At 41.9% G+C, this 15740-nt stretch overlaps 2 protein-coding genes across 8 annotated transcripts in view; both read right to left on the minus strand.

Annotated features, from left to right (window-relative positions):
- LOC144040427 (uncharacterized) overlaps positions 1–4982 on the minus strand; it is a 134710-nt gene extending 129728 nt beyond the window's left edge. For 3 of the 7 annotated variants that reach the window (XM_077554597.1, XM_077554598.1, XM_077554596.1), the window contains exon 1: positions 845–1490. In XM_077554597.1, coding sequence (XP_077410723.1) covers positions 845–1167 — 323 coding nt within the window. In that variant the 5' untranslated portion in view covers positions 1168–1490. The other 4 variants (XR_013289727.1, XM_077554600.1, XM_077554601.1 and 1 more) reach the window with 3 other exon arrangements.
- A 1771-nt stretch (positions 4983–6753) lies between these two features.
- Positions 6754–15740, minus strand: part of dipk2ab (divergent protein kinase domain 2Ab) — a 31888-nt gene continuing 22901 nt past the window's right edge. The window contains exons 4-5 of the mRNA XM_077554772.1: positions 9167–9503; positions 6754–9056 (exon numbers count right to left, since the gene is read on the minus strand). Of these exons, the coding sequence (XP_077410898.1) occupies positions 9014–9056; positions 9167–9503 (380 nt within the window). The 3' untranslated portion in view covers positions 6754–9013. The remainder of the gene's footprint in view (positions 9057–9166; positions 9504–15740) is intronic.

Below are 15740 nucleotides of genomic sequence, written 5' to 3' on the forward strand. Positions count from 1 at the left end.
CGTCCTTTCATTCGGTTAGTCATGTCGGCGCCATTCTTTGTGCAAAGGATTTCACAATCCACAAGTGTCGAAAAAAGGGACAAGCAGTGTCAGAGAGAATCTGCGTCCTCGCTCTCGCGACTCGCTCAGAGCAGGTCGGGCCACGCGGGTTGAGAGTTTCCGTGCTGCTGCTTTTAGTCAGACGTCACCCCTACGGAGAGTGGACAGTCGTCGGAGCAAATGTTACACTTTGGACCCGCTCGATGTGTCGCGAAGTGACGGATGCTTCCAGACGGAGGCCGGCTGCTGCTGTTTGCCTTGAGGGGCCGAATGTGGGAACGCGGCGAGAGGGCTTTGGCGGCGTTTTTGAAATCGGGCAGGAAGACGAGGAAAATTTGTCAAAATACAGATAACCCAAGTTTAGCACTTGGGATACAGATTATACATTATACAGGCAAGATGATGCCAAATCCTGAGCACAATCGGTCACATTTTTTCAAACCGAAAATCGTTATTTTACACTACTGTAATGTGGCAGCTAGGAATATATGACGCTCAGTGATTTTTTATATTTAATTTATAATCAACGCAAATGTCATCATCTCCAACATGCTGACTCCTCATTAAAACTTGCTTGAGTCACAATGCGCCATATGGTGAGGAACGCTTTTTGCAAAAAAAAAAAATAAAAATGAATGCATATAAAATCCTTCTGGAGATTAAGCATCCCCCCCCCCCCCCCCTTCCTGCTACTTGATCTCATCATTGCTGAATAATAGTTTGTTCTCAGCAGGAGTTGATAATTGATTCTCCTGAATACGTAATATTTAAAATCACAGCACACCACGAATGTGGGATAATGTACCTGGGGACAAGGCAGAGCGGCGATGATGATGATGATGGCGATGTCGGCGGAGGGGAAGAGTGAGGCGATGATGAGCTTCCGATCGTCAGGCCAAGCGAGTCCTGTCTGCGGCGGATGATAATGTGGCTTGTAAACGGCCGCACGTCCCGAGGTAATGATATGGCGAGGCGTGCTGGGCTCCTGCCGGATGGCGCTCGTCTGATGGCACCGATGACCCGCTCCCTGTTAAGTGCTGGGATATGGGAGCCGCAGCACGGCTCCATTAGCTCATGGAGGGAAGCGCAAGGGCAAAAGGGAGGAGGGGAAAACAAAGGCAAAAACATGAGGGGAAGTTTAAAAGTGTTTTTGTTAGCGAATTATGGCTAACGCATAGCAAATACTTTATGACTGTACTGAACTTTCACCTACTGGGCAGAGGTTTAGCGATGGAGCAGCTCAGAGAGTTAAAAAAAAGGAGAGGCCATTTTGAAATTTAGCAGTCATGTGCTTCAGCTTCCTGTTAGGACGCAAGTGGCGGCATTTTGAACCGACTGGAGACATTTAACGGAGGACTGACTCCAAAGTAGAGTAAATTACGGTAATTTGGCCGCGATATGATGAAGTCGTGGATTCAAAGTGCTGCTGTGCAAAAAACAAAACAAAACAAAAAAAACCTTCACCTTTGCCAGCTGCCTGAGGTGAAAAAGCTGGACTCGACTAGCGCACCAATTTGCCAATCCACTGTCCAATTTAAAGAGTTCCAGGGGGCCAAGTCAATAGAGGATGGGGTTTACAGGATCTAAAAAAAAAAGAAGAAGTAAAAATTTGAAATGTTGAAGCAGAATATCATGTAAAATATCGGCATGAATTTGGTAACGTAGTCACCGAAATGTGTAATATTGCTGAAATGGCAAATGAGAGTACTAGGGCTCTATTTTCGTGAGCAGCCCAAGTCTGGCTAGACTTTGTTTTGCTATTAACTCATTTACCCGCAGCTATTTTCAATGAAGCGACCCCCTTCGCTCCCGGCTGTTGTGCTGAATTTTAACAGATTTTTCAAAACACAGAGGAATAGAGCTTGTTGCAACATGGCCCTGGTTGAGCTCTTATACTCTACTGACACCTGCTGGTCATTTTTTGTAATAACTACCAAAGATTTTTAGCATAAATAAACATTTTAAAATAACGTATAAATACATTTTTGGGGCAATGGCAATATTTAAAATAGAACGTTTTTATACGTTTTTGGGAGCAGTGTGTGTGAAGTACCTTGCCCAAGGACACAACATCACATGGTTTGGGGAGAGCGGGGATCGAACAGCCGACTTTCTGGTTACCGAACGACCGTCTGGAATTAATATCAAGCTCTGTTAGAAGGTTAAAACAGACAGGAAGAGAAAAAAAAACAAAAAAAGGCCACGCACCTGTTTTGTCAGAGCCGTTAGCTTCAACCTGTTGCTCTCCACTGGCAAAGCTTGAGATGATTTCCATTTCCCAGACGCGGCGCCGCCTCAGGACACATTGAGCGACAAAGCAGCGGAGGCCATTTCTCTTCACACAAGTTGGCCATGAAAATGACAAATCTCTTTCAGAGGAAAAAAAAAAAAAAAAAAATCACACATTAAGCGAACAACTTCCAAGGCCTCTTCAATAGCAAACGCCCGCGGCTAATTAGCGGCCGAATAGACACTCGAATCATTCTGATTTTTTTTTTCCTCAAAAAGGTCAAAGTGAAAATTGAAGATTCCAAGAGCACTTCGAATGAATTAATCAACTATCATAACTTATCAAACCGACATGTTACAGAAGAGGATTAGGGCCAGTGAAGAGGAAAAAAAAAAAAAAAGGTTGCTGGATTCTGACTTTACTCTCAGAATTCTGAGTTTGTGGCGGAAAGAAAGTCAGAATTCTGAGAACAAAGTCAGAATCCTGCCAGACTTTTTGTCTTCACTGGCCCGATGCAATAAATCAATTTAATTATTTTAAAAACAATACTTTACAGTGAGGTTTTAAGTAACAGTTCCATCCATCCGTCCACTTTATATAATGATTGATTTCCAAGAATGGACCAACAATTTTTTCAGTTCTATTATCGTCATGGCGGTTTTGGTTTATTATCATTAATACATTGGTGAAGTCACGTGGTCTACCATGACTGTTCTTTCTCCCAAATCTTCCTGCTTGTACATCTCAAACCAGGTTTACTTTGCACCCCCACAAAGCTGCTTGCCAAAGCTCGCTTGAGCTGCGCCTTCAAACTTCGGAGCCTTGGTGTTTTGTTTTTTTTTTGTGTCGAGACTGGGGCGCGCGGCAGCTTATCTAAATGAGGCATAGTAGACGCGTGACATAATCACGTTAAAGGGATGCAAGCAGCCTGCCAGGAACATCGCTCCTAGCAACTCCTGTGTGTTGCATTAGTGATGATTTAGCAGGAAAGGCTCCTCAGGCCCCCGGATCGCTTCTCCTGAGCGGCGGCCAAGCCCGGAAAAGCTCGACCCCCTAGAAAAATAAAACAACAGGCCAGAGTGTGCATAGATACACAAACACAAGCGCTTCACAGGCTGTTGTTCATAACCTTCCACTCACAAAGCCCACCTCCCTTTTTAGTTCCCAAAAAATAAATATAGGTCATTCCGGGACTAAAAATGGCTCTCTGGGCCTGAGGCGTGCCAGAGCATGAAATAGACTTTGCAGCACGTCCACCAAGAAACTTTGCTTTTTGCTGTTGCCCATTTTTCATCCTGCCGCGTTCGCTGTAATCTAACATATGGCGTCCACGTCCACCCCCACACAAGCCCGCCTCCCTTTTAGCTTCCGACCTGAATAAGATATCAGCAGTTTGCCAGGTTCGGTAATATGACAGGCGAGACGCGCACATCCAGATAATGCGGTTGCGGAACACTCCGACAATGATATCCACCTCTGCCTTTCACACTTGTCTTGCACTGATAAGCAACAACTCGGGAGTTGATTTCAAAATGCGGCCTGCAAGTGCGTGCCGATTCAGCATAATTATTTCCGGCATGGTTGCTCAGACCCCAATATGAACTTTGACAATCGCATAATCACTGCATCATGTATAGAGTTATTTTTGTGCCCCATCAAAAAAGTATTAGAAAATAAACATTATGAAATATTGTCAATGTAAATAAAGACCAAAAAGTCAAATGAAGACCTGATAGCTTCATGTTTAAGTTGGTGTGAGATCTTGTATTGTTCTACTTGAGTAGTGTGAGTACTTTTGTACTTTTTAGGTTTGAGGTGTACAAACAAGGAGATTCTTATTGCCTTGAGTTTTTAATTAAAGCTTGCCATCCGTTTAAACCTTTTATACACAACTTCCAAACTGCTTCGGATGAACATGCAGGATGATGGTCTCTCAAAAAGAAACAAACATAGAATGAGTCATAAATTTTGGTTAATAAATCGCCAGTGACGCCACACTTTTATTTACATGAAAATATTATTGCAGTATCAAGCAGTTTCTTAGACTCCAGTTAAAGTTAATTGTAAATCTAAACACACAAAACAAAGAAAATTGGACACACAGTTTACACTTTAATGCAAACGCACCTGGTTTAGCTTGTTTCCCGAGCGTAGTTAGCTCTAGGCTAACGCACAATGGAAAGCGCCATTGACCCGCTAACGCTAATTAGCGCGCTACTCGCGGCACTTTTATCACTCAAAATAACCGCTTTTCATACAAAAACGCCTCAGCAATGTATACAGAGAAGCATCTTAACAATACTCACCGGCATATGGTCTTCTTACGCTGCAAAAACTAATTTTATTGGCATAACTTGATCGTGAGTGGACTCTTTTCTTCTACTCTCTAATGTGGCTACAACTTAACAGTGTACCCGAACGTGGGGAACCACACTGCCCCCAAAAGGCCAAATCGTGTACAACATGAACATTGCTAAAAGAACGCTAAAATAATTGTAATAAAATCTTGCAAAATGGCTGCCCAGAGATGGATAGTAACGGGTTGATTTTGCTGCAGAATTAATACTGCAAACTCAATCAAAATACTGTGTTTATAGTGGGGCCGCATAGAAGATATTGTAAAGAACAGTTTTTGACGAGACTTTATTTTAAATCGGTCGCCCCTTAATAAGAACATGGTGTGCAAATGTTGTCTTAGATGCCCAGTGTGAGGGTAACGATTATATATCACCATATCAATATGTTGTCCCACCCCTAGTGCTAATATATACTAAACTAAGAGCAAACCCGCAGCTAAAAGTGTCTCAATGGGGACATTTAAGCAGCTCTATTTGCTTTCCACACACTCAGCAAACTTTTGGTCTCAAATTACTTTTTTTTTTCTTTTTGCCTCTCCAAGCATTCTCGCCTCCCGAGTTTTAATGTTTAGAACTACCGTGGACGTGTCTCAAAATGGCCTCATGTTTATTTAAACCTCAAGGGCAGCGGCGGGTGTGCGAGTCTGTGGTGTTTTCCTACATCCAGCCAGCCGACCCTGGAGCCATTCATCAGGCCAGGCGGCGCATTCTAGACTTAAGGGAGGTAAGGGGAAGGGGGGGGGGGGGGGTGTTTGGTTGGAACTGCGCTCGCCACACAGGGTGTGACGTCATGCAAAGCCCGCAAAGCAAAGGGTGTGTCCAAGAGAGGAAATTACAGGATGGGAAAAGGGGAGGGGGGGGAAAAAAAGTGTCATTTTCTTTCCGAGTTTGAGAAATGCTTTGAAACAGCAAACACCACACTTAACACGATGGCTTGATACGGTGGTGTTGAAAAGTCTACACGCCCCTGAGCAAACGGCAGGTTTTTGGGAGAAAACTTTTCCACCATTATTGTGCCCTGTATTTATTTATATATTTTAATCTTTGGGAGGGGAAGTAAAATAAACAGCTGAGTGGTTGCACAAGTGTCCACAGGCTTATAACTGGGGATGCTGCTGTTCTCATAATTAAATTATATTCAGTCATTTTAATGGGAGTCAGACTCAGGACACACCTGCCACCAATCAACCCCAAATGAAGTTCAGATGTTCTAGTAGTCTTTTATTTTTATTTTTTTTGCCTTCTAGCAGATGCCTGAAGGTTTTGTGACAATAATGGCTGCCATTTCTAACCGTTCGCAATTCACTCCACTTCGGAGGGAATCCAAATAAATTAAGAAAGGTATGCTGTGGTCTGAGGAAACCAAGGTTTTTTTTTATTATTTTTATTTTCCCAGCTAGAAGTGGGGCTTTAAATAAGGTGGAAGAAGGAATTACAAACAGTTTCAAATGTGAGCCAGTTAGTGCAAAATCTTCAGGCCTAGAAAGCCAAAAGTAGTCAGGAAAAGCTGACTAGAACAACAGAACTTTATTTGAGGTTAATTAACTGAGTCTAAATTTAATTATGAACACAAGACACATCCCCAGGTATAAGACGGTGTGCACACTTGTGCAACTACATTAGTCCCCCCCCCCTTCTTTTTTTTTATTTACTTTTTCATAAATATTTTTAAGTTTACGTCATTTATAAGTCACAATAGTGGTGGGAAAAGTTGGGAGGAAAAAGTTAAATTGTTCATCTTGGTCTTTTTTTTTTTATTTTTTTTTAACAAGGGTGTGTAGACTTTCCATAGACTTTCTATATCCACTCTATACTGTTTTTGCTATTTGCACTGAGAAAAAAAAACATTCAAAGGAATTCTGAGTCGCTATTAAAACACTTCACGCTGTCTGGTTTAAAGACAGACTTGAGCGTAGACAACAAGCGGATCGCGGCCAAAAGGAGCCCAAAGATGTGAAAGATCAAAACAGGAGGAGGAAGGCAGGCAGGCAGGCAGGAAACCGGCCAACATCGTCCTCGGTGGATCCAATTTTAGTGTGAAGTGCCGCCAAAATGCTCCTACTGGAATGTGGAAATAATAAAATAACAACACTCAAGACAGAATCAAGAAGAGTGCAAACACAAGTGTATATTTCTATATATAGATATATAGATATATATATCTTCTTTTATTTCAATAATTAAACCCACTAAAAGTTGCAAGTACAACTTTTGAATGAAAGGCACAGGAACAATCAGACAACGCTGATATAATAATACTCCAAAGGAAATGGACAGTACAAAAGTGGACAGTTAGTCACGCACGTACAAACTCCTCGAGGGGGGGTGGGGGGGGGGAGAGCGGGGAAGTCACTTCTCCAGAACAAATGGAAATGGATCGGACACAACAAAGAGGCATGTTCAAAAAGCCAGGAGCCAAACTATTCTTATGTCCTTTCCCCGTTTGTATTGCTCTTCCAAAAACGGTCACGGGTGACGTCGTCCATTAAGCCGACAGGTGTTGACCACGCTGCGCGACACTCCGCCGGGCACGTTTTTGTTCACGACATCGAGAGGGACGAAGAAACGAGGTGTACTGGGCGGCAACGTGTACAAAGTATTCCTTCCGAGATCTTTTGCTTACCGTGAAGGGCGAGGTGTCAAAAATCCAACGGCGTGCGCGAAGACGGCAAAAACAAGAACGCTACGGTGCTTCCCGCAAATAGTGGCGTTTTAATTCCTTGGATGGGGGAAGAGTCGACGCTCAAGTGAAGGTAGAGAAACAAAATATGGGAAAAAAAAGATTATGATGGAAAATTGCGGGAGACATAGCAAGAACTGGGATCCAATAAGTGAGCATTAACTGGAACACAAAATGGTATGCAAGTTTACGTGCCTCAATAAACACTGCTGCTTTTGTCAACAAAAACAAAGCATTTTTTTCCCCCCCCCAGAGAGTTCATTATCAACTGCATTTTTAAAAAATTATTAATTAAAGAAAAGATACACTTAAGACTAGGGCTGGGTTAAAAAAAATGTTTTTTAATAATCAATATCGAATCGATTTTGCTTTTTGAAAAATTATGATCCATAATAGATCAATATTGATTGACTTGAATTGAATAAAAATCGAAACGAACTGAACTCTTGTGAATCGAAATCAAATCGATTAAGGAAATTAGAATCAAAACGCCTTGGTAAGTGCTGCTGTTTTGATTAGCAACAGAATTCAAAAGCACTCTGAGGTTAAAGACCCTGTACAGTCAATTCAGATGTTTGTTTCCAAATAAATTTTGAAGATAATTGCTAAAAAGACGTAGCCCTCAATTGTGGTTAGCCTTCAACTTTTCTTTTTACCTTTTCAGCTTGAAATGTTTTCATTTTACAGGAAGTTAAATGATTTTGCTACAAATGAAAGAGAATGAGTCCCCCCCCCCCCAAAAAAAAAGAGTTGTCTCCCCATAAAGGAACAGGGCACAGGGAATTTGTTTATACCAGGACTCCATACATGGGCCTATCTCAGGAGGTGCTGCTGTTTTGGTTAGCAGCTGGGTTTAAATGGGCTCAATACAGTTTACAGACTGAGGTATTAAACAGTTCCAAAGGGGGTGACGTAGCCGTCCAATAGAGGGACGACCACTATTTGCGGAAATGTAAACTAAAAAAATGATCCACTGATAAACGTTTATGAGTTTCAGTAGGTGAACAGATTCTCTCTCAAGTTCTCTTATTTTACCTCCAGCCTCTTTGGTACATCGGCTTTATCGTCACCGGACTGTGCAGTCATCTCCTTCCTTTTCCTATGTGGATATCTGTTCTCACTTGTTCCTAAAGGGTGGTAGAGGGAGAAAAAAAAAAAGAGGACAGACCCTGCAAACGATGCGATTGATTGGAGCGGCAGACTATTCAGCCTCATCAAAGCTGCATCCTCAGTTCTGACAACAGGAGATTCGCGCTACCTCTGCATTCCCTGCAGCATGCTACGAAGGGGGGGGGGATCAAAATCAGTGGTGCAGCAAAAATGTAAATGCACACATCCATTTAAATCTAGCCATGAAAGAACGGGGGATTAAAAAAAAAAGGATAGACCCCGCAGGCAAACTTTCATAGGTGTTCGATTCAATGTTGTCATGAAACGCGATGATGAAATGAGGCGGCAAGACGGGGGGTGGGGGGGGGGGGGTCGTGTGTTCGTGTGGTGGTACTGGAGAGGGGGGGGGGGGCGCCGCTTGGTCGCACATGTTGCATTAGCCTGCAAGCTAAAGTGCCGCTCGGAGCCCGCCCCCCTTCCTTTTAAGATGGCGCAACCATCCGAGAAGCTTGCTCCTGATTCCTATCCTGCTCTCTGCATTCGGAATCTCGTTAGTGGCCGAACGACTCTTCTCGGGCGGCAGCAAAGTCGCTCAAGTCAGTCGATAAAACCGAAGAGTCTTCCTATCGCCTTCCCGCTCCTGTGCAAAGGGGAGCCTAATGACATCAAGGGTCTCAAGTTTGGAGCTTATCGGGGGGTCCGGGATCCAGTCTGCGGGCGCGTCGGGTCGACGCCGACTCCGTCAATTACCTGGCGGGCGAGGAGGCGGCCGACAGACGCGTGAGGTACTCGCGCAGTTCCTTGGCCGCCTGGAAGCGGCCGTAGCGCTTCTTGGGCTTGGTGCACTCGTCCAGCAGCGCCTCCAGCTGGCCGTCTTTGGCGATGTGGGCGGGCGGATCGTGGAGGAGGCCCCCGGTGGTGCCCCGCCACGTGGCGTAGCGCGACAGCAGGTTCTGGCACACGGCGTAGTAGTTGTGGTCCACGGTGACCCGGGAGCACAGCGAGTCCTTGGAGAATGACAGGCAGGCCTCCCGGTCGCACTCCTCAAAGCGGCTCTCGTACCACACGTCGTAATTCTCGGGCTTGTCTGCAGGGGGGGGGGGGGGTGACAAAGACATGTTGCTATGACAACGCGGTCCCAATTTAATTCCACCAAGTAGATGATCAGTGCACGTATTTGAATTGTTTGTTTATATTGGGTAGGTAGAATGTCTATCATTTATATTGTATGGAATTCATGTGAGAGGAAAAAAAACTCTCCTATTTTTCTGATTTTTTTCTGTTTTACTGATTTCTTTTTCTGTCATAAAACAATATTCAGAAAAACAAGAGGAAAATTTACTCATAAAAACAGGAAACATTCAGAAAAACGAGGCAAAAAAATATATATAATAAAAAAAATAATAATCATCTGAAAAACAAAGCACCCGTTTCTGTTTTTTGGAGTATTTTTTCCTTATGTTTTTTTTCCCCCCGTTTTACTGAATATTTTTTTTCTGTCCCCCAAAAATATTCCGAAAAACCGAAGGAAAATTTAATCAGAAAAAAATATTCAGAAAAACGGGACAGAAACATAAATTTTTTTTTTTTAAAAAATAGGGGAAAAAATAATCTGAAAAACAGAGCACCCGTTTCTGTTTTTTGGAGTATTTTTTTTTTCCTTATGTTTTTTTCCCCCCATTTTACTGAATTTTTTTTTTCTGTCCCCAAAAAATATTCAGAAAAACAGAAGGAAAATTTAATCAGAGAAACAGGAAAAATTATTCAGAAAAACGGGACAGAAACATAAAAAAAATAAATAAATAAATAGGGGAAAAGAATAATCTGAAAAACAGAGCACCCGTTTCTGTTTTTTAGAGTATTTTTTCCTCATGATTTGTTTCTGTTTTACTGATTTCTTTTTCTGTCATAAATAATATTCAGAAAAACAGGAGGAAAATTTACTCAGAAAAACAGGAACAATTATTCAGAAAAACTGGACAAAAATACTGTATATCTATAAAAAAAAGAAATAGGGGAAAAATAATCTTTTTTTTTTTCATGATTTCCCCCCGCCTTCGTTTTACTGAATATTTTTTTTCTGTCAAATTTTTAAAATAATTATTAGTCATGTGAAACAATGATACATATCCAATTTTTAAAAATTGAGTGTGAAGCTGTTATGTGATGTCAAAGCAGGTTTAGTATGGATCTTATCCAGGTTGCATATTTGGCAGCTATGCAACATGATCAGATGCTTACATAAGTGCCTAATCTTATCCTGGTTGAATACAAAATTAGCACACTTCCCGAAGCCGCTCTGTCAAATATTTTTAAATGTAATTTGGTCAAGTTTATTTAATATTTGTTATTGAATTATCATCCCCTACCTAATATTTCGAATTAATAAAAATAATGCAAACAATTTGAATTTCTGTTTTGCCATCTATGACTCTTAATGATTTGTGTTTTGCCATGGTTTTCGGTTCTTTATGGGTATCAAAGCATTTAGTCCGATTTTTTTCTTTGTAACATTAATATGTATGTTAATGCCAAATTACCCTGCAATTGACTGGCAACCAGTTCAGGGTGTACCCCGCCTACTGCCCGAAGCCAGCTGGGATAGGCTCCAGCAACCCCCGCGACCCTTGTGAGGACAAGCGGTAAAGAAAATGGATGGATGCCAAATCAAATTTCAAATTTGGTGCAAGATTTGTCCCAAATCTAAATGTAACAGTTTGAACAAAATGTGCCGCGTGAAGGAGTCTGAAGGTGAGACGTGATGTGAAATTCAATCCAAATTTGAAGCAAATGTAACCTGCCAAATTTCTTCAGCACAGTTTGTAATTTGTTGATTAGGTTTTTTTTTTTGTTTAGAACTCAGAGGGCTGCTGTACACGAATGCAATTAACTGTTCAACTAGAAAGCATCAATCAAAATGGAGAATGGGAAAAAAAAAATAGGGCCAAGGTGCAAGCTTTCCAAACTCCAAACGGGGGAATACATTTCATCCCACGCGGCCAAACAACACATCGAACCTTTTCATTTGGCTCGTGCGCCACTTTCAAAATGTATCAAGCAAATACAAATTCCTTCTGCGGCTTATTTCTGACCACATTTCTCTGAAGAGTTGAGAAAATGGGTGTGTGGGTGGAGGGATCCAAGAAATTAAGCGAGGAGTGATGAGGAGGGGGAGGGGCGGAATTCAGGTGGTGGTGGTGGTGGGGGGGGGGGGGGCTACCCAGCCGCGGATGCAAAAACTTGGGTTATCAGTGTTAATGCACTCCTCAATCAAACCATCAAGTGTTGCCCTGCAAGGAAATGAGTCCACATGCGCACCCAAAACCCCTCCAAAATAGGCGGGGCGCATCAACATCAATCAGCGAGGTTGATTAAGATAGATCTCCTTGCATGCACACACTTGGAGACGAGGCGACAGCAATTAATGTTTCTGCGCTGCTCGTCTCCACTGATTGACAGGCGGCGTCAAGAGAAGGTACACACACACACCTAAAGCAGTAGAACCGACTAATATAAAAAAAAAAATAAGACAAAGAGGGTCTTCTCAAGGATGATGCTGAGCTAAGCAGGAAAAAAAAAAAGGGGGGGATGGGGCAAGGAGAGGGTACAGAACAGAAAAAGAAGCTCATCATTTTCTTTTGTTGGGCTTAAATTGCGGGCCCGGAGTGTGACGAAACGTGCCGTTCCAAAAGCGGAGAAAATCATTTGCAGTGGAAATGGACGGGAGAACATGAGGTTTGTGCATGGCAGGTCACGTCGTCTCTGTTATTTCCCGAGGACCCTCTCGTGAAAAAGTACATCATTCATTGTAACGACGAGTAGGTCTTGTCACTGGGACGACAACCTAAAAAAAAAAAAGCATCTTGAATTCTAATCTCATAATAATGAGTTTCAAACTAGGACTCAACAGAGACCACTGTTCGATCCGAGTGCTTCAGGTCGATGAGGTAAAAACTAAACTCCCCGCAGTCAACAGTCAGTGTGAGGAAAGTCAAACGGGCTCAGTTCAAACACTCGGTATTGAAGGAAGAAGCTGTTCCTCCTGAACCACACAGACAGTTCCTCCCTTCTTTTTTTTTTTTGCAAATTCAATCTCAGATGCTGGCTCACGTATGTCGTCTTTTTTTTGTGTGTGTGTGTGTGAGAGCTTTGTGCTAAAGTTGACGCATTCAGCAGTAGTACCTCTTCTCCGCTGAAACTTTTTCATATTCCTCAATAAGGATCATGTTGACCAGCAAATCGAGTTTTGACAAATGTTAGCGAATGCCTCAGAGTTAGGTTTGGTATTTTAACCCATTCCTGAGAAGCAATGAGCATGAAGCGAAACCTGCTATTATACCGATTACAGATCTCGTCAGTACCCAAGTCAAGGAACTGGCCGTTAAGTGTTTATGGTTGGTGAGGGAAACTGGAACATCGCGGCATTGCCCAAGAGTGGTCCAAGATAGGAATCAAACCTGGGACTTTGAAGCAGCAGTGACGTAGAGAATAGCCTTACTTTTCCAAGATAGTCGTAATATTATATTAATGTGTAAGTTCAACGAGGAAAGGAAGCAAGATTTTAACGTAGTGAATTTTTAAACATTTTTATATTCACTCAGTCACTGCCATTGACGTCAATAATTAATTTGAACAATTTCTATTAGTTCCACATTTGTTAACAAGAGTATGAAAACCTAGATTTTTTTTAACTGTACATTTAGAACATATCAAATTTGTGATTAATCTCGAGTTAACTAGTGAAGTCATGTGATTAATTACAATTTTTTAAAAAATGTAATCGCTTGATGCCCCTAATTTAAAAAAGAAAAGAAAAGATTATTAAAAATTTGGAGCGTCAGATGAAGTAGAACTGATATTAATTCATTCACTGCCATTGACGGCTATAGACGTCAAAAATTCATTTGAACTATTTCTATTAATTTCACTCCCCCCCCACCCCACACTTTTGTTAACAAGAGTATGAAAACCTAGATTTTTTAAAATTGTACTTTTAGAACAGATATCAAATTTGTGATTAATCATGAGTTAACTATTGAAGTCATGCGATTAATTACAATTAAAAAAATGTCATCATCTGACGCTCCAAATTTTTAATAATCTTTTCTTTTCTTTTTTAAATTAGGGGCATCAAGCGATTATTTTTTTTTAAAATTGTAATTAATCACATGACTTCACTTGTTAACTCAAGATTAATCACAAATTTGATATCTGTTCTTAATGTACAGTTAAAAAAATCTAGGTTTTCATACTCTTGTTAACAAATGTGAAACTAATAGAAATAGTTCAAATGAATTATTGACGTCTATAGCCGTCAATGGCAGTGAATGAGTTAATATCAGTTTTGTTCAGGAAAAGATGCCTTTATCCCTCTAAAAAATATGCACAAGTTCCTCATTATCCTTTGGACGCAGATATTGTGTGGGAATGCTGAAAGCTGAATGCTAGTAGCTGAATGCTTATGATGGAAATTGAAAGATAAATCATATGAACATTACAAAGTAATTAACTATTAATTACTAGTAATAGTAGTAGTAATAGTAATAGTATTACTAATAAATACGAAGTAGTAATATGAATAAAAAGAAAGCTGCCAATTTACAGCATTCCAACAATTACAGTAAAAAAATTTTATCAAAGTGGCTTTTGCATCATATGAGGCCTTCAGAATAAAAGTATAGACACCATTTGTGTAGAACATGCTCGAGCCAACGGACGTTTGATTTGCAAATCACTTTAAACCGACGAGATTCAATCATGACACTGCACTCATTTCTTGACATTGGACTGTTTGCTTGTGGGTCGCTTAGCGCCAACGAATGTCCTACGACCGTCCGGCATGCGCATGACCTTGTAATACTGATTACTGCCGTAGCTCGCGCTTCCTCCATGCTGAGCGGCGACACTTGGCGTGCGCGCGCAAACCGGACCGACACAATGGAGGCCCCATAAACATTCTTGCCGCGCAGGCAGCTAAGCAGCTTGAGTTGTCAAGCTCTCCGTGTCTGCCAGACAGAGAGTGTCAACGGGCAGGATTGTGTTTTAAGGAGAGTAAAAGACAACATGGGGAGCTTTCAGCTATTGGCTATGAAACGGTAACAAATACACCAGCAACGGCGGCAACGACGCTTGATCATTGGGACCAATTGAACACAACAATCCCTTTTTATCTGTAAAAGTGCATGTGCATACATAAAACACAAGTCCACGCGCCCGTGCTAACACGTACACAAAACGCCAACAACACTTCATATCCGTCATGGCGAGCGCTGGTGCAGCCTTAGCATCTCGCGACACAACAGTCCATCACTTTAATAGGATTTCTGGAGAAAGGGACAAATCAAAAAGAAGTGACTGGGTGGTCCTCCCTTTCAGTGAAGCAGCCCCGGGAAGAGGGACCAAGGGGTAAGGATCTGTCATGCAGCACGTGTGATGTATAGCTCCGTCCTTGTTATGAGGTTTATTTCAAGAAGGTGGGGGAAGAGGAGGAGGAGGAGGGGGGCGGGGGGGGGGGGGCAGCTCGTTATCGCGACCATCTTTGCTTTGATGGGGATGAGCATGTTGAGGGCAGAAGAACCACATGGTGGATGAGGATATTCTTAGAAGAGGAGGTTTGGACAAAGCAACAGCCCCCTCCCCTGAGACTTTCCTGAACAGCTTCGTCCTCCAAATCTACACTTAATAAGTCGCATACACAGTAGAGTGCAGCGTTGTACATGATATGCAAGCAAACCCCCCAAAAAATATTGGCAATAATATGTTCTATGCAGCCTCAGTATTCTGGTAAATATTGCGTTAGTGGAATATGAGCTAAGCAGCAAAATCCAGCAGTTTTTATCATCATCAGAAGGCGGCCATTTTGTCACTTGCTGTCAGAGTGAAAATGGCATCACAGTTGCTCAGGTCGCAGGTAACAATCAAACACAGCTCAGCTTCAGAAAACAGGTGAGCTGTGATTGGTCGTTGGCTGAGCCCTGGGAAACTGTGATGTCATCTTCAGTCGACAGCAAGTGGCAAAATGGCCGCCCCCTGAGATGGATAAAAATGGCTGGATTTTGCTGCATAACTCATAATAAACACACGTAATATTAATCAGAATGTCATGTTTAGACTAGTGAGCTCACATATAACATATTGTCAAGAAATTTTTAAGGTTGACACATTAGCTCCCAAAATTGTAAATGTTTTAAGTGTCCCAAAGACATATTTATATGTTTTTTATACAGAAGGGTTTGATGCAGCCTCTGAACTGCAGAGAACGGGTGAAGCAATGGTATTAATTACAAAAACGGCCAGCAGGTGGAAGCAGAGTATAAGAGATCAC

The sequence above is a fragment of the Vanacampus margaritifer genome, chromosome 20 (genome assembly GCF_051991255.1).
Source record: "Vanacampus margaritifer isolate UIUO_Vmar chromosome 20, RoL_Vmar_1.0, whole genome shotgun sequence".
Taxonomy (NCBI): domain Eukaryota; kingdom Metazoa; phylum Chordata; class Actinopteri; order Syngnathiformes; family Syngnathidae; genus Vanacampus; species Vanacampus margaritifer.